The following is a 26826-nucleotide window of genomic DNA, read 5'->3' on the forward strand; positions in this document are numbered from 1 at the left end:
AAAACAGTCACTAATGCAAATGTGATATAAAAATCAGATATCCCGACAGCAATGATGCTTCAGATCCCAGCTCCCCACGCTGGGGGGGAATCATTTCCCTTCTGTCCAGACCTTGTCATTTCATGGCCAGACTGTGCAGGGCGACTCTACATCCTCATTGTTCAGGCCCCCCCTGGAGGATTTAAACTCCGGCACAGACTCCCTGACTGCTTAACATTTCACACATTTCCCCCTGGATTTCAGAGGCACTTTTTCTTTTTTACCTTCAAATGAATCTTGTTGTCAGAAAGTGTTTTTTGGGCCAGATTAGCGGGAGCCCCCATCAATCCCGGGAGTGTTAGAATTAGCCTCAGTACTATTCTGGCGTTGCAATGTTGAATTATGAGCGATTGTAATAACCGGGATTACAGTGTGATCACCCGGAGCCGCTTTTACTATTTGGCAGCGGCTGCTGACCTCTTCCTCTCTCTCTGTCTCTCCCCCACTACCCCCTATATGTCTACCAACTCCGCCGCTCTGTCTACCCCACTCCTCCCTCTCTGTCTTCCCCACTCCCTCCTCTGCCTACTTCACTCCCCCTCTCTCTGTCTCCCCCACTCCCCCCTCTCTGTCTACCCACTCCCCCTCTCTGTCTACCCCACTCCTCGCTCTACCCCCTCCCCCCTCTGTCTACCCCTCCTCCCTCTTTCTCCCCCACTCCGTCTACCCCACTGCCCCCTCTGTCTCCCCCCACTTCCCCCTCTCTGTCTCCCCGCTCCCCCCTCTCTGTCTACCCACTCCCCCCTCTCTGTCTACCCACTCCCCCCTCTCTGTCTACCCACTCCCCCCTCTCTGTCTCCCCACTCCCCCCTCTGTCTCTCCACTCCACCCTCTATGTCTACCTCTCTCCCTCCTGTCTGTCTACCTCTCTCCCTCCTGTCTGTCTACCCCGCTCTCCCCTCTCTCTCCCGTACTCCTGTCTACCCCACTCCTCCTATCTACCCCACTCCTCCTATCTACCCCACCCCACTCCTCCCTCTCTGTCTACCCCTCCCTCCTGTCTGTCTACCCCTCCCTCCTGTCTGTCTACCCCACTCTCCCCTCACTCCCCCCTCTCAGTCTCCCCCACTCCCCACCCCCTCTCAGTCTCCCCCACTCCCCACCCCCTCTGTATCCCCCACTCTCCACCCCCTCTCAGTCTCCCCCACTCTCCACCCCCTCTCAGTCTCCCCCACTCCCCACCCCCTCTCTGTCTCCCCCACTCCCCACCCCCTCTCTGTCTCCCCCACCCCCTCTGTATCCCCCACTCTCCACCCCCCTCTCAGTCTCCCCCACTCCCCACCCCCTCTCTGTCTCCCCCACTCTCCACCCCCTCTCAGTCTCCCCCACTCCCCACCCCCTCTCAGTCTCCTCCACGCCCCACCCCCTCTCTGTCTCCCCCACTCCCCACCCCCTCTCTGATCCCCCTCTCTGTCCCCAATCCTTCCCATACATTCCCATCTTCCAAACGCAGCCAGGATTCACCCTCCCATTCCCGAGACAGGCGCTCAGTCGGCTGGGAGCGATGTGGATGGGTTGCTTTTGTCATTTGCTGCCATTTCTATTGCTGGAGTGTTGCAGCCAATTCAGGAAGGGGGAAGGGGGTGGGGGGAGTGGCGCACAGGTTATGTTTGAAAAGCCCCTGGGGCACTTCATTAAAAAAACAATAAGCCCGCCCCTCGCTCTGTTAGGCTGTCACTGGCCTCACTCTGCTCCTGTGCAATCCGCTTCACATCGTCCCCATCTTGACAGAGATGTCCCGCCGGAAAATGTGCTGCCCGCTGCCTCCAGGGTGTTGAATGCAGTTGCTGCCGCCCGGGGAAACGTGCCTGTGCGGCCATGGAGAAGACAGCGGTGCAGCCGGGGCTGTGCATGCCCCGCAACTTCAGCTGCATCGCCGGCTTGTACGGCAGCCTGGCCGAGGACTGCGCGGTGGTGGCGGATCCCGGGACCGGGGACCCGGAGCCGGGCTGCAAGCAGCGGGGTCAGCGCAGCCGGGAGCCCAGCACCAACAGCGGCAGCAACAAAACCCCCAGCCCGGGCCAGAGGAGGAGGGCCAAGTCCCTGCCAGCTCCCGGGGGCCGAGCGGTCACCCTGCTAACCCGGGCCAGCAGCAAGAAGGTCCGCTTCGCAGACTCGCTGGGCTTGGAGCTGACCACCATCCGGCACTTCTGCGACGGCGACATGCCGCAGGTTCCCCCGCGGGTGATGGCCAGGCTGCGGGAGAGGCCGCCCCAGTGCCTGCTGAGTGACCAGATGATGGCCATGTTCCTGGACAGCCCCACTCACCTCCTGGAGCCGCTGTTCACCAACCCGGGCCGCTGGCCAGACTTCCAGCAGCAGGTGCGGCTGGCCAGGGTGTGCCTGGAGAGCATCTCCACCGACCAGTTCAGCATCCTGGGGGTGATCAAGGTGTGGAACCTGGCCTACGAGAAGCAAGTGACGGTGCGGTACACCCTTAACCAGTGGAGCTCCTTCGTGGACATCGCTGCCTGCCACAGCGCCCACTCTGCGGACAACCAGACTGACACCTTCTCCTTCAAGCTGGTGGCCCCCGTCTTCCTGGACACGGGGGGCACGCTCCAGTTCGCCATCAGGTACCTGGCGGCGGGGCAGGAGTACTGGGACAATAACAAGGGCTCCGACTACCAGGTAAGAAGCCACAAGTTCAAAATCTCTCCGCCCAAGGACTGGGAAAACGGTTGGATCCACTTCATTTGAAAGAGATGCTACCACCTCCACCAAGAACAAGTGTTACAGACCCGGGGGACGTCCTTCCACTCAACATTACAATGAAACAAAAACTAAACGTGAGACTCTCTCCCTCCACTTTGAAGCTGTTGGCACTCTTAAAAGATTGACATTCTGGTTATTTTTAAAAAACTATCTATGTTTGTTTGTGTTTAGGGAAAATCAGTCACAATCATTTTTTTAAAGAATTTGATTTGAGTTTTTTTTCTTTGGAAAAGGGATGTCTGATGTTTATTGTGACCTGATTTGCATCAATGCTAATATTTTCCAGGAAACCTATGCAATGACAGAAGAATGATGTGATCACATCAAATACAGCCATAGATAGAGAGAGAGAGAGAGATAGGTGCAACTTCTGTTTCAGAGGCCATCTTAGAAATGCCTAATTTTTGAAAAAAAACTTTTAAAAATGCATTTTGCAGTTCCAAAGTAGCACTTACTATTGGCTGCAGTACACAACAACCCACATAGCTCGTTCTTAAGGCATAAAAACAGTTGTGTTATCTCGAGAAGAAAGAATCCAATTGAAACCTTTTCTTCACTTTTGCAAGTATGGTGTAAGTCATGTCAAAACACACCATGGTGCCACTTCCTCTGACTCTTATCCTTTCCCAGTGACTGGCAGTATGCGACGGAGGTGACTTGAGGAACCTCTCAGTATTGAGCAGGGTGCTGACAATTGAAGGTCATGGCAAGTTGCTTCCCAATGACTTTGAGGAAGCTAGCAAAAAAGGGAAGTGGAGCGAGGTGTTCCAGGCTTGTGAAGTGAGCTACCAGAGAGGATAGTTGAAGTGAAAAGATTTCAGTGCACTGAAGGATCTGGTCAGAGAACTGATTTGAAATCTGGCAAGTTGGGGATTCTGATAAGTCAAAGTTTAAAAAAAATCTCTTTATATAAATGAAAGGAAACAGATTATATTGAGTTTCTGAACTCAACTGTACAGAGATGTTGTAGACTATTGCAATGGGGTGGGGGGAGAGAGAACAGAAAACACTGCCGTGTGCATATTTTGATTAAGAGATTCATGTGTTTTCTAAGAATGGCATTAATTTATTCTCTGTCACAATGGGTAAATCTATATTATTGTAATCCTTTGCTTAAATCATAAAGTAAGGGAAGACTTTGAACGAGAACCTCAGTATTAGTTTTACACAAGAAGTAGCCTCATTGGAGTAGATGTTATATCTATTCTAAGTTTGGTTTTGAAATGGTGCTCACTTTAAAAATCGTCATTACCTTGCAACTTCCATACGGGGCTGTGTCACTGTGACTGGACATTGAAAAAATGGCATAAACAAGCCTTGTGTTTGATCAATCTCTTTGAAAATGTCCCCCGACTTTAATTTGTAATCCCTGTCTTGTGCGAGAATGTACTCAGCAATATTTACATGTTTATCCCCAATTTGAATCAACTGTTTCAGCAAGGAAATGATATCATAGCAGAATTAACCATCTATATAGATATGTACACAATACGTATAACGTATACCACCTGAATTTCATCCACTTTCCAGAGTAAACTCCTGACCTGTTTAGGACAAGGAAAAGATGCTGAATGTAGAACCGATGATGAGTTGTCCATTTCCCCTTATCCACAGAGCAAAGGTTCCACTCCTCCCTCGCTACCTCACACTGCTTATTTTCATGAGCAACATGTAGGTCACAAGAACTTTTAAGGGACAAAGTTGGCCTCACAACTGCAGTCCTTATGCATGAAACAACAATCTTGTTTGACATGATAGTGCAACCATGACCCTGACTGGCTAAATATTTTCTAAACCCCATCATACACAAACACCTGATTGAAAGAATGGAAAAAGATATGAACAAAGCTGAGTACGTTCCAATGCAAAACAGGAATTAAAAATGAAAGGTGTGGGGCATTATCCAAGAGATTTTTCAAAGACAACGAAACCGGGACATTTTGGAATAAATACACAGATTGTAGGTCACTAACCTGAAATGAGAAGATGGTCAATGTTTTCAGTTCTGATGAAATCCAGTCTAAAATGTTGACCTGTAATACGCTTTCAGCTGTTGACTGGCTCCTGTGAATTTCTAGATCTTTGCGTTTTTTTTTGCATGTAACGTAACTTGTAATTGAAATAGACGTTGACTTGCTTTACCTGTTGCATAAAATAGACACATAAGTGACAACATTTTTTTGAATGTGATGATTTGTACTATCTACAGATTGAAATTTTCTTCTCAAAGAAAGTGGAATTGCTCACTCCACTACAGTTTCCTTTGCTAATTGAACAATGCTTCACTGGTATCTCTCGAATGGAACGAGAGGCGAGGGGCTTCAATTATTTGAGGAAACTAGAGAAACCAGGATAGTTCTTAAAGCAGCGGGGGAAATTTGAGGTGTTGCAAATTTGGAGGGGTTTTGAGACAGTAAATATGGGGAAATCTGTTTCCGCTGAGGGGGGTTGGGGAGTAGGGGGAGGGGATGCGGGGCGGAGGGGGGGGGGGGAGAGGGGGTTCATTATCAGAGAAAAATAATTTAAAGTATTTGACAAAGAATCCAAAGTGGCGAGGAGAAAATATTTTTACACAGTGAGCTATGATTTGGAATTCACTGCCTGAAAAGGTGGTAGGAGCAGATTCAAAAATAGCTTTCAAAAAGTATTTTGGATACGTACCAGAAGGAGAAAACGTATCAGGCTCATGGGAGAAAAACAAGGGATTTGGATTAAGCCAGTAAAGACAGGCAGGTTTACTGTAACTGATTTCAAGGGTATGTTGGCAGCAGTGAACAACCGGCCCAATTAATCAAAGTTGCTTCACTTAACTGATTTCACAAAATAATTAGCTTAATTATTAAAAAGCCTTTATTTTGCTCATTCATTTTTGTTGGTAGTGCATTTACCAGTTGGCCTGAAACGCAGGTTGGACTGGATTACCCCTCACCCCGGTGTGTGCCTCCATTAAGCTAGACAGCTCCTGTTGTTGGTCTGTGAAGGGTTCTACAGACCAGTGTTAGCTTGACATTTGTGCGTGGCACTAGTTATCTTGTGGAAGTGTATTTTGGGCTTGCTTGCCTGAAGTCTGGACATAATTTAAGGCTAGAAGGGATTTTCTTTATTCGCTTGCTTTACAGAAGACCATCAAACTTAATATGCTGTTGTGCCACTTTGTGGGATTATCTTGCTGAGTAATGCTGCCAGAATATTTTGACCATTTTGGGGAACCCAGCCTATCTGTTTCCATTTATAAAAGATTGAGCAAGGAAATGGACGAGTGCAATTGACATACATCTGTCCCCTCGCCCACCCCTATCCTCAGGAAAAAAACAATCTATCATAGACCGTTTCCAAACTTAAAACTATTTTTGTTTGTTTGATGTGTAGCTTTTGTCTTAGCAAGGTTAGAAGGTTGTGGGTTCAAGTCTCATTCCAGGGCCTGAGCCCTAAACTCTAGTTATTCTACTGATTAACCAGTACTAAGGAAATGTTTCACTGATGGAGGTGCACTTTTAAGGTGAAATGTGAAACCAAGGTCCTACCTTGACCTTTCAGGTGGATGTAAGAGATCCCATGGCACTATTTAGAAGAAGAGCGGGAGAGTTTTCCCTGGTGCCCTTATCTATCTCGATTGACATTGCAAAAACAGATGATCTGGTCATCGTCACAGTACCATTTGTAGAAACTTGTTGTATGCAACTTAGCTGATTTTTCTAAATTAAAACAGTACTTCATCAGCTGTGAAGCACTTTGGGACATCTGGTGGCCATGAAAAGTTCTGTATAAAGGCAAGTCTTTCCGTTGGTGGGGAAAATAATGTTCCTAAAGTTCAGTAGCAATTGTAGCATTTTCTGTCTCCTTTTCCAAGTTTGAGAAGTGGGGAGAGAATCCGATGAGTCCATATTCTATGCACTCTCGATTCAAATCGGCACAAAAATGATCCATGCAGATTTTCAATTGTATCATAATTTGGCTTTAGCTGGCCAATAATGCAAATGGGATGTCATGGAAGTGTCGACCACTTCCGAAACTGCTACCCTGGATTGGATTGGCTTTGTTTATTGTCACGTGTACCGAGGTACAGTGAAAAGTATTTTTCTGCGAGCAGCTCAACAGATCATTAAGTACATGAGAAGAAAAGGGAATAAAAGAAAATACATAATAGGGCAACACAACATATACAATGTAACTGCATAAGCACTGGCATCGGATGAAGCATACAGGGTGTAGTGTTAATGAAGTCAGTCCATAAGAGGGTCATTTAGGAGTCTGGTAACAGTGGGGAAGAAGCTGTTTTTGAGTCTGTTCGCGCGTGTTCTCAGACTTCTGTATCTCCTGCCCGATGGAAGAAGTTGGAAGAGTGAGTAAGCTGGGTGGGAGGGATCTTTGATTATACTGCCCGCTTTCCCCAGGCAGCGGGAGGTGTAGATGGAGTCAATGGATGGGAGGCAGGTTCGTATGATGGACTGGGCGGTGTTCACGACTCTCTGAGGTTTCTTGCGGTCCTGGGCTGAGCAGTTGCCATACCAGGCTGTGATGCAGCCCGATAGGATGCTTTCTATGGTGCATCTGTAAAAGTTGGTAAGAGTCAATGTGGACATGCCGAATTTCCTTAGTTTCCTGAGGAAGTATAGGCGCTGTTGTGCTTTCTTGGTGGTAGCGTCGACGTGGGTGGACCAGGACAGATTTTTGGAGATGTGCACCCCTAGAAATTTGAAACTGCTAACCATCTCCACCTCGGCCCTGTTGATGCTGACAGGGGTGTGTACAGTACTTTGCTTACTGAAGTCAATTACCAGCTCTTTAGTTTTGCTGGCATTGAGGGAGAGATTGTTGTCGCTACACCACTCCACTAGGTTCTCTATCTCCCTCCTGTATTCGGACTCGTCGTTATTCGAGATCCGGCCCACTATGGTCGTATCGTCAGCAAACTTGTAGATGGAGTTCGAACCAAGTTTTGCCACGCAGTCGTGTGTGTACAGGGAGTAGAGTAGGGGGCTAAGTCCACAGCCTTGCGGGGTGCCGGTGTTGAGGACTATTGTGGAGGAGGTGTTGTTGTTCATTCTTACTGATTGTGGTCTGTTGGTCAGAAAATCGAGGATCCAGTTGCAGAGTGGGGAGCCAAGTCCTAGGTTTTGGAGCTTTGATATGAGCTTGGCTGGGATTATGGTGTTGAAGGCGGAGCTGTAGTCAATAAATAGGAGTCTAATGTAGGAGTCCTTGTTTTCGAGATGCTCTAGGGACGAGTGTAGGGCCAGGGAAATGGTGTCTGATGTGGACCGGTTGCAGCGGTATGCGAATTGCAGTGGATCAAGGCGTTCTGGGAGTATGGAGGTGATGCGCTTCATTATCAACCTCTCGAAGCACTTCATTACGACTGAAATCAGGGCCACTGGTCGGTAGTCATTGAGGCACGTTGCCTGGTTCTTCTTTGGTACCGGTATGATGGTGGTCGTCTTGAAGCAGGTGGAATAGGGACAGGTTAAAGATGTCCGTGAATACCTCTGCCAGCTGGTCCGCGCAGGCTCTGAGTGTACGACCAGGGATCCCGTCTGGGCCCGTTGCCTTCAGAGGGTTCACTTTCAGGAAGGCCAATCTGACTTCGGAAGCTGTGATGGTGGGTATGGGTGAATTATGGGCTGCTGGGGCACTCGCCAGCGGATTGTTGGTTACCTGCTCGAACCGAGCATAGAATGCATTGAGTTCATCAGGGAGGGGTGCGCTGCTGCCAGAGATACTGTTCGGCTTTGCTTTGTAGCCCGTTATGTTGTTTAGTCCTTGCCACAACCGCCGAGAGTCTGCCCTGTAACTTCAATAGATTCTGGTTTCCACCTGGAGACGAGGAGGAATTTCTTCAGCCAGAGGGTGGTGAATCTGTGGAACTCTTTGCCGCAGAAGGCTGTGGAGGCCAAATCACTGAGTGTCTTTAAGACAGAGCTAGATAGGTTCTTGATTAAAAAGGGGATTAGGGGTTATGAGGTAAAGGTAGGAGAATGGGGATGAGAAAAATATCAGCCATGATTGAATGGCTGAGCAGACTCGATGGGCCGAGTGGCATAGTTCTGCTTCTATGTCTTATGGCCTTATGGAATAAAGACCTCCTGTGGTGCAGTGTTCTCAACTGTCAAGTTCCAATTTTTCTCCACCCCATGTTTTACTCTTTCCCTCAGAAACAGATTGTTGATGGGTATCACTCAGCATAATGGAGATATCTATGTTGACCATCATTGCCTCCTCATTAGTTGAATTTGGATTAATAGTTATGACCTACCCAGAAAGGGGAGATGACTCATTGTAGTTCTAATCACTCTATGGTTACCTTGCTGGAAGCGGGCATGGATGTTTGAGGATGGAATCATAATTGGTGTTGGTGCCATCTATGGTTAAATGTTGATGTGCTTAACAAAAAATAGGTTAGTTGAGGAAATACCTTCATGTGGGTGTAATTTGTTCTGGAAGTGCACCCCAGCTTCAGCCAAGGGTGGGGGGAGTTCCGAAAGCAGAAATTTCATGCGGTATTGTAAACTGTCATTGTGTTAGCTTTGGAGCATTGGTATTATTTTACATTTATCGCCTGCCTTAAGCAACTTATTTATTCTGAGTAGCTGGCGTATGGTGCCACTTTAAGAAATTATTCAAAATGGGGAAAATCGTTTCCAGGTCTTTATTCAGCTGTGGAACAGCTTTGACAAAGCGTGTCACAGTAATGCTTTTATGAGACAAGTTGCTATTCGAGTTCACATTTGAAATTTCTTGTGGCCAGGTTATCTAAGCAACTCGTTTCAATGGACAAATGATATAGCATTTCCACACCAAACAAAATTGGCAACTGGTGTAATGTATGAAAGAACGTATGTTTTGAGATTATCTACCTTCCGAATGTCAGCTACGGCTCAATTTGGTAGCACTTATTTTTTGTCCAATTAAGGGACAATTTAGCATGGCCAATCCACCTAACCTGCACATCTTTGGGTTGTGGGGGTAAAACCCACGCAGACATGGGGAGAATGTGCAAACTCCACACGGACAGTGACCCAGGGCTGGGATTTGAACCTGGGTCCTCATCGCCGTAGTCCCAGTGCTATCCACTGTGCCCCAATTGGTAGCACTTCTAACTCACAGATTTATGTATTCCAGTCCCATTTCAGTGACCTGAGCACAAAAATGTGGCTCGCATTTTTGGGGGGAATAAGACATAAAACAAAGGCTCTATCTGCTTTCAAAAGTGCGGAGATCACATGATATTGCTTCAAAGAAGAACAGGATGTTAACCACCGTGTCTTGTCCAATTTGTATCCCTAAATTAACATTTAAAAAATGAAAAGATAGATCATCTGCTCACTATCATGTTGCAGCTTGTGGGAGCTTGCTGTGTGCCATTGGCTGCTATGTTTCCTATGCTGACGATATTTCAAAAGCACCTCATTGGTCGTTAAGCACTTTGGGACACCCTGCGGTTAGAAAAGGCACCATATAAATACAAATCTTATTTTTCATTTCCCTTTCGAGCTAACGTGAATTTTTCTGTGATTGCGCCATTGAAACCTATTCCCCAATAGTTTTTGAAATTATTATTATTAATAATAATAACTTATTGTCACACGTAGGCTTCGATGATGTTACTGTGAAAAGCCCCTAGTCGCCACATTCCGGCGCCTGTTCGGGGAGGCTAGTACAGGAATTGAACGCGCACTGCTGACCTTGTTCTGCACTACAAGCCAGCTGTTTAGCCCACTGTAGCCCCCAGTCTAGCTGCTAGATCATTTATTAAATGCAACCTGCACTTTAGAACCCAGGTCTGCCCATGTTGAGATGAGGAGAATAGAAAACTATCCACGCAAGTAATATGAAAAGGGATTGGTTAATAAATACTACCGTTAGGCGTGCCGTTGACGTGCCATCATTTATGATGATGGCATTGGAGGAAGATTTTCCCTAACATCACCTCAGAGTCGGTTTTCAATGAGATATCTGCTGTTGTAAAACAGATAACAAAGGGCAGCTCAAGAGCTGTGCAAATCTAGTGATAGCTCTGATGTAAGATTATTTTGGGCCAATGCAATGGAATGTACTTGCGTGCTACACACCTCCCTACAATTTCTGCAGATTGAGAGACAACACCACTATCCAATATAAATAGTCTTCAGATAAAAAATATGAATTGAAAATGCATTTGATCTTATCCACCTATTTATGAAATTAATTGTTTTTCCTCCAATTTAGGAATTCAAAATGTGACTTGTGTTGTCGCATTTTAAAATGATAAATGTCTGTATTTTTACCCTATGTAAAGAAGTGCATCTATTTTTTATAAAAGAGTCATGTGCTAAATCAGTGTTGTTTGGAATTTATCTGTGTGTGTAAATATTGAACATCTGTTTGCCTTGCTTTTGACATTCAGTATCCATTATTATGCCTTGCAAAATCTGTTGTTTCTGTCTGTGTAATAGTTTAATTTTTGAATTGTGGGTTCATCCTATGTCAAACTTCAGTTTCTTCCTGGCCATTTCACAACAGAGTTGGTATTTATGTGTTTAAATTTTGAGGGAAAAAGTGTACTTTTTAAAGTTAATATTGACTGAGTTGAGGTATCTTGTTGCAATGGTAATAGCATTCTTTGTGATTAGTAATTCTTACGTAGAATCTTTGATAACTGGAAGCCTACAATGAATGTGGGGCATGGTGCTTGGTGAAAAACTACTGGAGAGTTATATATGCCAAGAAAACAGTCATTCACACATTTGATGTCAAGTATTGAACCTTCAGGGAGATTAATCAGATAAGTAACCTCTGTGAGGCTTCTGGGTAAGGACTATGCACAATATTTTCTTCTTGACCCATTTTCATAAATTATTTCATCTTAAATGTGCCAATAATAAAAAAATATATAATTGATGCTGCCTGTGGGATTTTGCTCCCTGTTCAGTTTCCTGATTGAAGATAATTTCCCAGACAGTTTTTCCCTGTCATGCAATCTGACTTTCAGTTCAAAAATGTTTTCAAGAATTTGCAGCTTTTGAGCTTTGAAATTGGCCTTTATCTGTGCAATACTACATCTGTGAACTATGCAATATTCAATGCTAATAGCTCCGGTTCTATCAGTTCTGACAAAATATTTTAGAGGAACATCAAAAGGCTCCCAGAGTTTCCATGCAACCTATTTTTTTAAGCTCGAGTAGTACACGTTTGACCTGCGACAACTTGTTTGTGTGTCTGTTTGTCTGCATGTTGTTTAATTTTATGGAATGAAAACTTATGACCTAAGTGTGCTGTAAAATACTACGCAAGTAATTGTTAGTCATTTTGTGTCAATTTGAAGGTAATAAGTTTCTATAACGGCCATTTTTCAAGAAAAGGTCTGTGTTACATTGTGCTGTTAGGTGACATTTACAATTATGGCACTGTTACAATGTTCAAACAGTTTGTGGCCAAAGTTCTGCACTTGTACAGTAAAACCTTGGCTAACAATGAAATCTTATGTAATGGCCACTGACTCATAGGTTCTTAATTGGAGAGGGAATATTGCAGAAGCTAAACTTGTGCAGTGACAAATCAAATTCAAGCTGGGTGTATACAGAATGGTACCACTGTATTTTTTATTTGTTAGTCTTTTATTGTGACAATATTGCTTTATATTTTGTACATTGTGATGTCAATAAAATGTACTGTCCCTCAATTCTAGCTGTGAACATTTTCTTCAATGGTGCATATTGCCTTGTATTCGTAATGGTGGAGCAGGAGCAGCACGGTGGCGCAGTGGTTGGCACTCCTGCCTCACGGCGCCGAGGTCCCAGGTTCGATCCCGGCTCTGGGTCACTGTCCGTGTGGAGTTTGCACATTGCTGATTATCTACCTCTCCATCATTTTTCACAACTATCCCCATATCCCTTAATGTCATTAGAATCCAGAAATCTATCGATTCCTGTTTTGAACAATCGCAATGTCTCCACAGCCCTCTGGCGTAGAGAATTCCAAAGATTCTCTTCCCTCTCAGTGAAGAAATTCTTCTTCTTCTCAATCTTAATTGGCCTGCCTCTTATTCTGCGATATGTCTCTGGTTCTAGGACCCCCAGCCAGGGGAAACATCCTATCCACATAGACCTCGTTACTCCCGCAAGATGTGATCCCCTCTCATTCTTTGTAACTCTTGAAAATACATATTTATTTTCCTCAATCGCTCCTCATAAAACAATCACACCATCCCATGGATTAGCCAGGTGAACCTCCACTGCTCTCCCTCTACGGCAAGTATATCCTTCCTTAGATCAGAAAAGCAAAGCAGGACATAATACTCCAGGCGTGTTCTCATCTAATTGCAACAAAGCATCTTTACTGCTGTATTTAAATCCTCTTGCAATAAAGACCAACATACTATTTGCCTTCCAAATTTCTTGCCATAGCTGCAAGTGACTCATTTTGGTGACTCATGAACAAGGGCACCCTGGTCCCTTTGGAAATCAACACCTCCCAACCTCTCACCATTGAAGAAATGGGCGGCACGGCGGCACAGTGGTTAGCATTGCTGCCTCACAGCACCATGGTCCCAGGTTCAATTCCGGCTTCGGGTCACTCTCCATGTGGAGTCTGCACGTTCTCCCCATGTCTGCGTGGGTTTCCTCCGGGTGCTCTGGCTTCCTCCCACAGCCCAAAGATGTGCAGGTTAGGTGGATTGGCCATGTTAAATTGCCCCTTAGTGTCCAAAAGGTCAGGTGTGGTTACCGGGTAATGGGGATAGGGTGGAGGCGTGGGCTTAAGTGGGGTGCTCTTTCCAAGGGCCGATGCAGACTCGATGGCCCGGAATAGCCTCCTTCTGCAGTGTAAATTCTATGATAAGACCGATAACTGGTCTAATCAGATCAGACAGGAGCAGGATCACAATGCAACGTTAAATGACCTTCAGCTTGATTCTTTCCTGCAAGGCAGCAATATATTGTGAATGCTAATCTATCTAATGATAATTGCGAAGGTATGGTAAAGGCCAACAAAAGGTTGAATATGGTGATCACAGAATAAGTAAGTTATCTCTGAATTATTTTCCGAAGTTTAAATCTTGACCATAATAGTAACGTATCTATAAGTTTCACAATATTTTCATATCAGTCAGGTTTAATTTAGCTTTGCAGAGCTATGTTCAGCAGCTAAACTCGTACCGCAGTCTTAGTATGTTGAAGTTCTCAAGTCTATATTTGGTGCACAATTGGCAGGTCTTCAGTATTCAGGCTGCATTCTTGATGGCATGCATATAAAAATCAAACACCCCTCCAATACCAGTTGTTTGTGGTGATGGACAATGCTGTTCTTGAATGCATTATGGCAAATCATCATTGTCTGTTTCACCTTCCTTCCCTGTTTAATTTGTTTGGTATAGGCTGTAAATTTATCAACTGCCACATTTTTAGTGTTTAGAGATTCCTGCCATTGACTTTCAAAGATGTTTCAGCCTCCTTCAGAAACATTTTACGCATTTCAAAACTTTAGGTGAACAGACAGTTTTAATACTTTAACAATGATAAATAGAAGCTCACCTCAAGTGCTCTAAACAATCAAAGGACAATTTGATTGAAAAACCATATTTCACAATGTTATAACTGTTGACACATGGAAGCTTCCACAATGTTGCTGATAAGCATTGAGTTGTTATTACTCAATAGCCTCAATTACAAGACTGTCTGGTTCCAAGTTTTTCAAGACTTCTTGATACAAGAAAGACAAACTTTTCCATGTTTGGTCAACTGTAGAATTGCCTTTTTACCTGGATATTGAAATCATGTAAGGGATTCAAATTTATTCCAGGCCTGAACATTGTATCTACACTTTGTGCCATACCAGTGAATCTTAACATTGAAGTTGGATATATTCCCTCAGTTCACAGTGTAGTATTGCAGAGTTCTGATAAGATTTCATATCTCCTCCAGATTTGATAACTTTTGGTAAATTATTTTCAAGGTAATTGTAATGGTCCTGTTAGTATATTTAAACACGTTGATTGATTTAAATGTTGGATTGCATTATCTTTTTTTAAAAAAAAATTTATTTATTGTTTTTAATAAGGAGCAATTTAGCATAGCCAATCCACCTGTCCTGCACATCTTTTGGGTTGTGGGGGTGAAACCCACGCAGACACGGGGAGAATGTGCAAACTCCACACGGACAGTGACCTAGAGCTGGGATTCGAACCTGGGTCCTCAGCGCCGTAGGCAGCAATGCTAACCACTGTGCCACCGTGCTGCCGTATTGGAATGCATTATCAAGTGACAAAATACTGAGTGTAAGAATGCTGTAAAAGATGTTGAAGTTCGGATTTGGACAATGATCTAGAATGTACAGTGCTTGTCATTTGGCACAACTGGTGTGTGCTGATGTTTTTGCTTCGCACAAATGTCCTCCCACTCTGTTTCACCTCATTCCATCAACGTAATTGTGTTATTCCTCTGTCCCTCATTCTTATCTAGTTTTCCCCTTAAATTCATTTGGGCTATTCACCTCGAGTGCTCCTTGTAGCAGATTCCACATCCTCACCATTCTTTAGATGAAGAGATTCATCCTGAATTCCTTTAGATTTATTGGTAACTTTAGTTTCCTGGCCCCTTGTTATAGTTAATGATGGTAGGATACCAGAGTGGTGTAAATGGACTGGGTAGATCTGTACAATCTCCTCAGGCACCCATCCAATTGGGTAGACATACATGGGTGCGCCGAGCTCTGCTCAGTCCTTCAGTTGTAGGTGGAGTGCTCCGTAATCGTGTCAGCTCTTCCTAAGATTTTCTTAAAGGTTGGGGGATGTGCCAAAAATCCCTTCAACAGCCAGGCAGAAGTAGTGAGAGAGACAACAGTCTAACTAGAATTATTCTGAACCAATATGTTTGATTAAGCTATACAGCTCATCGTGTGTTGGTGAGACACAAGATATGCAGTGTAACCATCCCATAAGGAGACCAAAGGCTACAATTAATTTTAGCTTCTGTTATTGAGATGTGTCGTGATGTATTCAAAAGTAAAATATAAAATATTTTTCACCTGATATTATGAATGGCTTTATTGCTGTTTTCAATGTCTTTTGTTTATTTATTAATTCAAAATAATTGTGTGTGACGCACACTTATGCTCACAACTCACTCCCTCTTGTCACAATTTTTTGGCATGCTTTGCTGTTTGCAATTTACAACGGGAAGTATAATGTCAACATTTCCTAATCAATTTTATAATTTAGCTGTCACAATGCAGTTGTTGGCCACTAAAGGAAATGGCTTTCTGTACTTTCTTTGCCAACTCTGCCCTCTTGTATATGTAAAAATAAACTCGTATCCGTGAACTGCCAACAGGCAATTAATTGTTTCAGATAATTTGCCTTGACCGTACCGTTACTGATTCTGTTTGGTACCTCTTTTAAAATTGAAATCAACACCTTCTAGTTGGACCGTATACCCCATCCCATCGTGAACATCACTCAGTGGCATCAGATCCAGAAATTATCCAGTTCTGATTTGTGCTCCACCTTTTAGTTCAGACTATCCAGAGCACGTCTCACTGGGTTACATAAAATATACTCCAATTAAATTTCCACAAAGGCCTCCGAGAACTCCTCCAACCTTGGGCATGCCCAGAACATGCAGCCAGCTGGACTATCTGTGCACCGCCCGCACCTGTCCTCCGAGAATCATCCTTGATACTGCCGTGTGCTCTATGCACCATTTTAAACTGAATGAGACTTTGCCTCACACATGAAGAGGGCAGGTTTATTCTCTGTAAGGCCTCACTCCGTGGTCCAGCTTCTAATGTCCCTCCCAGTTCCTCTTCCCATTTCTGCTCTATTTCCTCCACCAAGGACAACACTCTCCATCAGTTACCCGTATATGTCAGAGATGCTACCCTCCCTTATCTCGCCCTCGGACTGAATGTTATCTTGTAACACCGGGAGTGGTGGACCTGGAAATGTAGCCAGCTCCTTTCTGACGAAGCAACTGACTTGCAGGTACCAAAACCCGTTTCCTCTCGGTAGTTGAAACTCCTCCTCCAGCTGTCCTAGCTCCGTAAACGTTACCACACGAACATATCCCTGGAACATTCTATCCCCGCCCGCTCCCATTTTTTGAAGGTGGAATCTAACCCCTCCGGAACAAACCTATGGTTGCTGCATATCGGTGCCCACTGTGACATGCTCTCCATCTTAAAATGCTGCCGGCATTGATTCCACACTGAGTGGTGAGACTGCCACTGGTCTCGTGGAGTACCTGGCTGGTGAGAATGGGTGGGGCGTCAAATGCCCTGTGCATGAGGCCTCCTCCATCCGCCCCCACACTGACCCTTCACCTCCCTCCTAACCTTCTCAACGGTCACCTCCCAGTAGTAATTCGACAAGCTCGGCAGGGCTAACCCCACTCTCCCTCTCCAAAAACACCCTCCTAATCCGGGGTACCTTATCCGGCCATATGAACTCCAAGATCATCCTATTTGTCCTATCGAGAAAGGATTTTTGCGCAAAGGTCGAGAGCATTTGAAAAACAACCAGGAACCTCAGCAGCACCATTATTTTTCGTGTCTGGATCCTTCCGGTCAGCGAAAGCAACAGGGCATCCCGTCTCCTAAAGTCCTCCTTCACCCCCTCCACCAAGTTCACCAAATTCACCTTGTGCAACGGGGCCCAACTATGCACCACCCATATCCCCAGGTATTGGAAACTTGACCCAACCAGTCAATCGGCAAATTCTCCAAGCCCATCCCCTACACCTGAACCGGGAACACCTCTCTCTTCCCCACATTGAACTTGTACCGTGAGAACGACCCAAGCTCCGCCAATATCCCCATAGACCTATGAATGCTCTGCACCGGATTCATAACATACAACAGCAGGTCGCCTGCATACAGAGAGACACGGTGTTCCATCCCCCCCACCCCCTCACAATACCCCTCCACCCCAGAAGCCTTGAGCGCCATTGCCAAATGTTCAATCGACACAGCGAAAAGCAACAGTGGACACCCTTGCCTCATTCCCCGGTGCACACCAAAATACTCCAAGCTAACATTCATCAATAATAATAATAATAAAAAAAACCTAGTCGCCACATTCCAGCGCCTGTTTGGGTACACAGAGGGAGAATTCAGAATGACCAATTCACCTAACAGCACATCTTTTGGGATTTGTGGGAGGAAACCGGAGCACCCGGAGGAAACCCACGCAGACACGGGGAGAACGTGCAGACTCCGCACAGATGATGACCCAAGCTGGGAATCAAACCTGGGACCCGGGGCCTTATATAGCAAGCTCACCCAATCTGCAAACGCCTACCCAAACACAAATCATCCCAGCATCTCTGAGATGTAGGTCCACTCAACTCAGTCAACTGCTTTCTCTGCAACCATAGACATTGTTACCTCCATTTCCAGAACCCCAATGGCGTCATGATCACGTTCAACAACCTTCTAATGTTAGCCGACAGCTGCCGCCCCATCACAAAACCCGTTTGGTCCTCACCTATCACCCCCCGGCACGCAGCCCTCTGTGCGCATTGCCAGCACCTTAGCCAATGCGTCAACATTCAGCAACGATATTGGGCGGTACGATCCTCACTCCTCTGGGTTCATGTCCTTCTTTAAAATAAGTGGAAGCCTGAGTCAGTGTGATGAGGGGCTGTATTCTCCGCCGGCGGGATGCTCCGTTTTGCCGGAAACCGGGGGGTTTCCCGACGGCGTGCGGCTGCCCCGCAATGGGAAACCCCATTGACGAGCCGGCGTAACGGAGCATCCGCTGGTGGGGTCAAGCAGAAATGTGGCGGGGCAGAGAATCCAGCCCCAGGTCTCTGTTCGAGGGGCGCTGAAGGCGGTGATCAGGGGAGAGTTTATTTCGACCCGGACGCACAGGGAGAAGGTAGATCGGGTAGGGAAAGACAAAGACTGGCGCAGGCCATTCTGGAAGTGGATCAGAGGTACACGGCGGTCCCTGAGGAAGGGTTGCCCACCGACTAATTATACATCTCCACTAATAGAGTTCCAATTCTGTGCCAAACCTTTTACAGAACTCCATTGGGAACAAGTCCAGACCCAGAGCCTTCCCTGCGAACTGGGAAGTTCAGGCCATCCAAAAACCTCCTCATGTCCTCATCCCCCACTGAGGCTCCGAACTATACAGTCCCCGATAAAAGGCCTCAAATAGCCCATTTATCTCCTCTACCTCAATGACCACCTTATCCCCCCACCCCCCGAATCTTTTATTTGCCCAATCAGCCTCGCTGCTGCCTCAAATGGTGCGCAAAGGTCCTGCTGGCGTTTTACCCATACTCGTACATCGCACCCCTGGCCTGTACCAGCTGCCCCACCGCCTTCCCCTTAGACATCAGCTCGAACCCCATCGGGAGCTTCTCCCTCTCCTTCAACAATCCTTCCTCAGGGACCGCCGTGTACCTCTGATCCACTTCCAGAATGGCCTGCGCCAGTCTTTGTCTTTCCCGACCCGTTCCACCTTCTCCCTGTGCGTCCGAATCAAAATAAACTCTCCCCTGATCACCGCCTTCAGCGCCCCTCGAACAGAGGCCTGGGGCTGGATTCTCTGCCCCGCCACATTTCTGCTCGACTCCACCGGTGGATGCTCCGTTACGCCGGCTGGTCAATGGGGTTTCCAATTGTGGGGCAGCCGCACGCCGTCGGGAAACCCCCCGGCTGCCAGCAAAACGGAGCATCCCGCCGGCGGAGAATCAAGCCCCTCATCACTCTTATCAAACTCCACATTGTTGCATATAGGTCCCACTATCTTTTCGCAGACCCCCTTATCGGCCTACAGCCGCACATCCAACCTCCACTGCGGCCACTGGAAACCTTTGCGATTCCACAAGCAGGTCCAGAAGGAACGGCACGTGATGCGTCCCAACCACTCCACAAGTAACATTTTGTTCAGGAGGAAAAAAAAATCGATCCGGGAAAACAGCTGGTGCACATGCGAATAAAACAGAAATTCCTTCACCCTCGGCCATCCAACCAGCCCTCCCCCCTCGCTCCATAAACCCCAGCAACTCTCTCGCCATCGCCGACACCTTCAGAGACTTCGGACACGACCAATCCACCCGAGGATCAAGAACCGTATTGAAATCACCCCACCATAATCAACCACTGCATGTCCAAGTCCGGAACCTTCGCCAGCACCCTCTTCATGAAATTTGCATCATCCCAATTAGGGACATAGTTCACCAGCACCACGGGTGCACTCTTAAACTTCCCATTCGTCATTACACACCTACCCCTAGGATCACCCACAATATTACCTACCGAAAAAAATCATGAGTCTTGTATTGCATTGGATTGGATTTGTTTATTGTCACGTGTATCGAGGTACAGGGGAAAGTATTTTTCTGCAAGCAGCTCAACAGATCATTAAGTACATGAAAAGAAAAGGAAATAAAAGAAAATACATAACAGGGCAACACAAGGTATACAATGTAACTACGTAAGCACCGGCATCGGATGAAGCATACAGGGTGCAGTGTTAATGAGGTCAGTCCATAAGAGGGTCGTTTAGGAGTATGGTAACAGCGGGGAAGAAGCTATTTTTGAGTCTGTTCGTGCATGTTCTCAGACTTCTGTGTCTCCTGCCTGATGGAAGAAGTTGGAAGAGTGAGCAAGCCAAGTGGGAGGGGTCTTTGACCCGCTTTCCCCAGGCAGTGGGAGGTGTAGATGGAGTCAATGAAAAGGTGATGGAAGCAGAGTCTTTGAACAGTTTTAAGGCAAATGTGGATAGATTCTTGGTAAGCAAGGGGGTGAAAGGTTATTGGGAGTGGGCAGAATGCAGATTTGAGGTTACCACCAGATCAACCACGATCTTATTGAATGGTGGAGCAGGCTGGAGGGGCTGAATGGCCTACTCCGGCTCCCGTCTCATCTGTTCATCAGGAAACCTGAGTTGGTATTTGTTGGCAGAACAGAGGCATCGTCAAGCCACTCACTTAAACCTGTACTGGCTCTCCCCACGTAGAGGAGATCACAGCATGAGCATTGGATACCAAACATAACAGTTTTGTGTTAATGCCAAGTATGCAACTCTGGCAAAAAAGAAAAATAAGTGACCGCACAAACCTGCAGAAACAGGCAGGATCCCGTCATGTGAGATTCCATTGTGCATCTATGACTGCACACGGAAGGGACTCAATACAACTAAAAGCTTTTACTTAAGGATTCAAATTATAAATAAATAATTGGAAAAAGGATCTCACTCGATGTGTTGCATAAATACCAGTGAACAAGAGGCTCATTGTTGCTGCAGCTGATTTGAGCGTCCACTCTCTTGAGTCATAATCAGCCTTGTTCGGTGGTTCATTCCACTGCTCTAAGTGCCTGTCCTCTGTTCGTGCGCCCATATTTAGAGCCCACTCTCCTGAGGGTTTGTGAATACGTCAATGTCCATCTTCTTATTACACAGTCTCGACCAATTTATTTCAGTAGATTCTGCTTTGAGTGTAAGCACAGGCACAAACGTAAATTGGTGAAATGACAATGCTCACACATGCATATCTTCATCACTGTTAAGAAAAACATGAAATGCTCCAAAAATGCAGCAGCACTAAAGGGGAATGCAGGATGAGACCCTTGCTCAGCAAGCAACTGGGGGAGAACTGTACAATCCCCATAGAGACAAATAATTTTAAAAAATAACTTCCAGCTTCCAGAGAATGAAAGGATATCACAACAGGATTTCAAGTTTTAAGATGTTTACTATAACAAACAAATTAAAAGCAACATTGATTAAATACTACTTTAGTAGGCAGCGTATACTCTAAACTACAGGAAAGAAATCCCCCCATTTTCCTTTTGCAATGACTGAAACCTTCTCTCCACGATTATAATTTATGCTGTCCTTTAAATAGACACTTTATTCTCCTTGAAGAGTCCAAAATGATTTTAATTTCCCAAAGACTTGTTTCCTTTCTTTTACCTTCTTACTCGAGTAACTCCAAATCCCAGAACTGATTTTCACAGTGAGGGATGAATTGGAGATTCTCGACTTGAGTCAAAGTTAGGTGAATTGTCCAGCCTCATTTAAACCCTCATGGAATTGGTCTCTTCATTCTGAGCACAGACTCCCACCCACATTCTGCATGGTGAACCTTGCTGCCTCTATCTCTCAGCTGTCTCTCATTCGTAATCTTGCAGACTGACCCTATCTGTGAGGTTCAGGGATATTTTTCAGAAAGCCTGCAATGTGATCCGACAGTGTAATCTTCTCAAAGCCCATCTCCACAGCAATGCGAATCACGTGGGCCTTGTAACCTGCTCTGACAGTCGATAAGACCATGATCGATCTGATATGACCTTAACTCCACTTTCATTGCCAGAAAGGAGAAACAGAGCTTCCCGGTGGAGCTGGCTTCCACATTGCTGGAGGAGGTTCTGACGACTGGAGAAGGCGGTTTACGGAGCTATTTTGGAAGAGGAGAAGGCACCACTGGAAGGGATCAAAGCAAAGTGGAAGGAAGAGTTGGAAGAGGATATGGAGGAGGGGTTCTGGTGTGAGGTGCTCCGGAGAGTGAATGCCTCCACCTCGTGCGCGGGATTGGGGCTGATACAGCTGAAGGTGGTATACAGAGCACACCTCACGAGGACGAGGATGGGCCGATTCTTTGAAGGCGTAGAAGATGTGTGTGAACGTTGTGGGGAGGGGGGGGGGGGGGGGGGGGAGCGGGGGGGGGCACTAAAACCATTCATATGTTTTGGTCCTGTCCAAATCTAGAGGATTACTGGAAGGAGGTTTTTAGGGTCATTTCTAAAGTGGTGCACGTGAAACTGGACCCGGGCCCCCGGGTGGCCATATTCGGGGTGTCGGACCAGCCAGGGTTTGAAACGGGTGCAGAGGCAGCTGTTGTAGGCTTTGCCTCGTTGATCGCCCGAAGGCGGATCCTGATGGGTTGGAGAGCAACCTCCCCACCCTGTGCCCTGGCGTGGCGGGGGGACCTGTTGGAATTCTTGACTCTTGAGAAGGTTAAGTTTGAACTGAGGGGAAGGACGGAGGGGTTCTACAATTCATAGGCATTATTGATCATGCACTTTCAAGAACTGGATAACATCGAACATTAGTTGGGGGGCGGGGTGGGTGGGAGGGTTAGGGGGAGGGGGGGCGGTGTGTGTTGATGGTGACTATGGGTGATTCCTGATTACTTTTTGTCATTTGTTTGTGTGAACATGCGGGCTAATGTTTGGGGTTCGGTGGGAGGATGGGATCGTTGTTATTGATATGGGGATTGACATATTTGTTACTGATTATTGTTTGTTGTTGGTGGGTGTAAATTCGGGAGAAAATGTGAAAAAGGAGAATAAAAAATATATATTTTTTAAAACTCCACTTTCATGCCTGTCCCCATTACCCTTGACTCCCTTGTCAATCAGGCATCTCTCAACGCAACCTTGGCACAGCCTGCATGGCTCCCTGGAGGAGAGAATTCCAAACACAAATTCCTCCTCATCTCTATTTTAAGTGGGAGAGCTCTTATTTTGAAACTGTGCCCTCTACTTCCACATTCCACCACAAGGGGAAGTATTCTCTCAGCATCAACCTTGTCAAACCCCCTCACAATCTTACAAGTTTCAATAAGATCACCGGTCATTTAAAAAAAATGTTGAGTACCCAATTAATTTTTTCCAATTAAGGGGCAATTTAGCGTGGCCAATCCACCTAACCTGCACATCTTTTGGGTTGTGGGGGCGAAACCCACGCAAACACGGGGAGAATGTGCAAACTCCACAGGGACAGTGACCCAGGGCCGGGATCGAACCTGGGACCTCGGCGGCGTGAGGCAGCAATGCCAACCACACCTCTCATTCTTCTAAACCCCAATGACTTTAGGTCTCAACACGTCCTCATGAAACAACGCCTTCATCCCAGGAATCAGCCGAATCAACCTTCTCTGACCTGCCTTCAGTGCAAATATGTCAGGTGAGCGAAACAGCACTTGCACACTCGGTGTGGTCTCAACAATGTCCTGCACAATCGTGCAAGACCTCCCTACTGTTATGCTCCATCCCCCATGCAATCGAGGGCAACACCCCATTTGTCTTCTTAGTTACCTCCTGTCTGATTTTTTTGTGATTCTGTGCAAGAACATCCTGATCTGTGCCGCAGCATGTCTCCATTTAAAGAATACTCTGCCCATTTGTTCTTCCTGCCAAAGTGGACGACCTCACCTTTTCCTACATTGTACTCCCATTTTTCCCTACTCATAATATCCTTGCAGACTCTTTGTACACTCTTCCCAGTTTCCTTTCCTACCTACCTCCGTATCATCAGCAAATCTGGCGAGAATACAATCCGTCCCTTCACCCCAGTCATTAATATACATCGTTAGTAGCTGAGACTCCAGCCCTGATTGCTGCGGCATTCCACTTGTTACAGAACGCAACCCAGTCATTTCCTCCAGTTTTCCAGGATTTCCTGTTCTTGATTTCAGAATTCCATTTTTTTCCCCCCTTTAGCCTCCTCTTTCATCTCAGCGAATCTATAAGCTCCCCTAATAATCAGCGGATTAAGGTCATGTGTAAAATAAACGAGGAAGGTCCTAGGTTCTACTGCAGCCCGAGCTTAGTTACGTTGATTTTAGACAGATCCTGGGTAAAGGCTGTTGACTTCTTTATTTCTATGTGAATCACAAGCTGTTTCTTACATTGCCCGACTGACCACACAAACAGTATATTAGTTCAAAAGACAGTTTATTAACAAACACAAGACTTATTTCTATATGCAATGATTCACGCGGCTACGCACTAAACTAGACCTAATAACTAAGATGACCTTTACTTAACTTCGGGGTGACTGGCTCTGTGTGGGAGATAAGGCCTTTATCTGTGTCCACGTGGGTCAGTTGGAAGTCGTCAGGTTCATCTCGGCTGGGCTCGTCCTTCAGGTAGCGATCACCGGTTCTTGAACCTGGCTGGTTGATATGTTGCAATTGGTCGCACACAGGCCGGTCCAAAAGAGGCCGATCCCTAGTGCACAGGGCTTCTTATCCTTCTTCTCTTTCGCGCCCTTTTGGGTGGTCCTAACTCCAGATCCTATGGATCGATAGGTTTTCGATCACCCTCATTGATCCTGGCCAATTAAGGGGCGGATACCTTGGTGGATGGGTGGGTCCCAGCTGTCATTGTCCCAGGCACGAAGGCCTTTCCAAATAAGGGGGAGTGGTGCCGGTTAGTCTGCTACTGTTGCCGTTCCTTGATTCGAGTTCTCTTGTCCTGGGTGAAATGGTGATTGACTTTTAATGGGTGCAAGTTTCGGTCAGGTCTGGCTTCCTTGCACAATACACAGAGGCTGTGTACTTATCTGTGTCCAGGTTGACCACAATTCCCATGGTCCTTTGTAGGTGGGCATTTTGATGGCTACAAGGCAAACAAGGGTTAAAAGATTAATTAATTATGAGGACACGTTGCATAAGCTTGGTTTGTGTATCCTTGAGTTCAGACAATAGAGGGGTAATCTAATCGACGACTTTATAATGATAGTTGGATTCAATAAGATGTGCACAGACAAACTAGCTAGGAGTGAAATCAGGAAGCATTTTCACACAAAAGCCTAAATTTTAATGGTTCCACCCACCGCTGGAATTGTTGCAAGTGGGACGGAAGATTCGACAGACCAGCCAGAGGTCCATTGATTTTGGGCGGGGCCAGAAAGTCTCACCCAAACTGGAGTGGAAATGTGGAATCCACACGCCAAGAAGATGGTGGAATCTTTTTCTCAGAGGCTGTCAATTGAAATTTTCCTCACTGGGATGGGTAGATTTTTGATGCGGGGTGATGGCATGTTGCAGTTAACTCAGGGAGTCCAAGTTGCTGTGGCAACATACACATTTTACATTCGTCTTCTAGTTTGGAGCTATGAATAGTGACAGCGGAGAAGCTCCAATGCTCTTTCCATCACGTGATGGAGCAGGGATCGCTCCTGCTGTTCCAGCCAGCCATTGGTATGCATTGATAGGATTTGGTAGTTGACAGTCAGTAAACCTGATCTGATTGAATCACGGAACAGGCTTGAGGGGCTGAATGGCTTCCTCCTGTCCTAATGTTACATACAAGAATAGAGGGTTTTTGGAATGTAGATTCCAGAGGATGGCTATTAGATAGGAAGAGAGAGATAGAGGAAGGAAAATCTATCCATCTGTCAAGGTCAGACAGGGAGATGGGAGAAACAGGTGCCAAAAAGAAGGATCTTAAAATAATAATACTCTTTATTAGTGTCACAAGTAGGCTTACATTAACACTGCAATGAAGTTACTGTGAAAATCCCTTAGTCGCCACATTCCGGCGCCTGTTCGGATACACAAAGGGAGAATTCAGAATGTCTATTTCACCTAACAGCATGGGCGTCATTCTCCGACCCCCCGCCGGGTCGGAGAATGGCCGTTGGCCGCCGTGAATCCCGCCCCCGCCGAAGTCTCCGCTCCCGGAGATTGGGCGGGGGCGGGAATCGGGTCGTGCCGGTTGGCGGGACCCCCCGTTCAATTCTCCGGCCCGGATGGGCCGAAGTCCCGCCCAGAAATTGCCTGTCCCGCCGGCGTAAATCAAACCTGGTATTTACCGGCGGGACCAGGCGGCGTGGGCGGGCTCCGGGGTCCTGGGGGGGACGCGGGGCGATCTGACCCTGGGGGGTGCCCCCACGGTGGCCTGGCCCGCGATCGGGGCCCACCGATCCGCGGGCGGGCCTGTGCCGTGGGGGCACTCTTTCCCTTCCGCCTCCGCTACGGCCTCCACCATGGCGGAGGCGGAAGAGACTCTCCCCACTGCGCATGCGCGGGAAACTTTCAGCAGCCGCTGACGCTCCCGCGCATGCGCCGGGAAACTGAGAGCGGCCGCTGACGCTCCCGCGCATGCGCCGCATTTCCGTGCCAGCTGGCGGGGCAACAAACGCCATTTCCGCCAGCTGGCGGGGTGGAAATCCCTCCGGCGTCGGCCTAGCCCCTTAATGTTGGGGCTAGGCCGCCAAAGATGCGGAGCATTCCGCACCTTTGGGCCGGCGCGATGCACGTCTGATTGGCGCCGGCTTTGGCGCCAGTCGGCGGACATCCCGCCATTGGAGAATTTCGCCCCATGTCTTTCGGGACTTGTGGGAGGAAACCGGAGCAC

The 26826-nt window shown here is 46.7% G+C and overlaps 1 protein-coding gene and 1 long non-coding RNA gene across 3 annotated transcripts in view; both read left to right on the forward strand.

Moving 5' to 3' along the window:
• The window catches only part of LOC140430396 (uncharacterized), a 30904-nt gene that overhangs the window by 444 nt on the left and 3634 nt on the right, over positions 1–26826 (forward strand). The window lies entirely within an intron of this gene.
• Positions 1691–12412, forward strand: LOC140430393 (protein phosphatase 1 regulatory subunit 3E). Its single transcript, XM_072517853.1, has one exon. The coding sequence runs from the start codon at positions 1858–1860 to the stop codon at positions 2737–2739; it is 882 nt and encodes a 293-aa protein (XP_072373954.1). The 5' UTR covers positions 1691–1857; the 3' UTR covers positions 2740–12412.

Source organism: Scyliorhinus torazame, chromosome 10 (assembly GCF_047496885.1).
Source record: "Scyliorhinus torazame isolate Kashiwa2021f chromosome 10, sScyTor2.1, whole genome shotgun sequence".
NCBI classification, from domain to species: domain Eukaryota; kingdom Metazoa; phylum Chordata; class Chondrichthyes; order Carcharhiniformes; family Scyliorhinidae; genus Scyliorhinus; species Scyliorhinus torazame.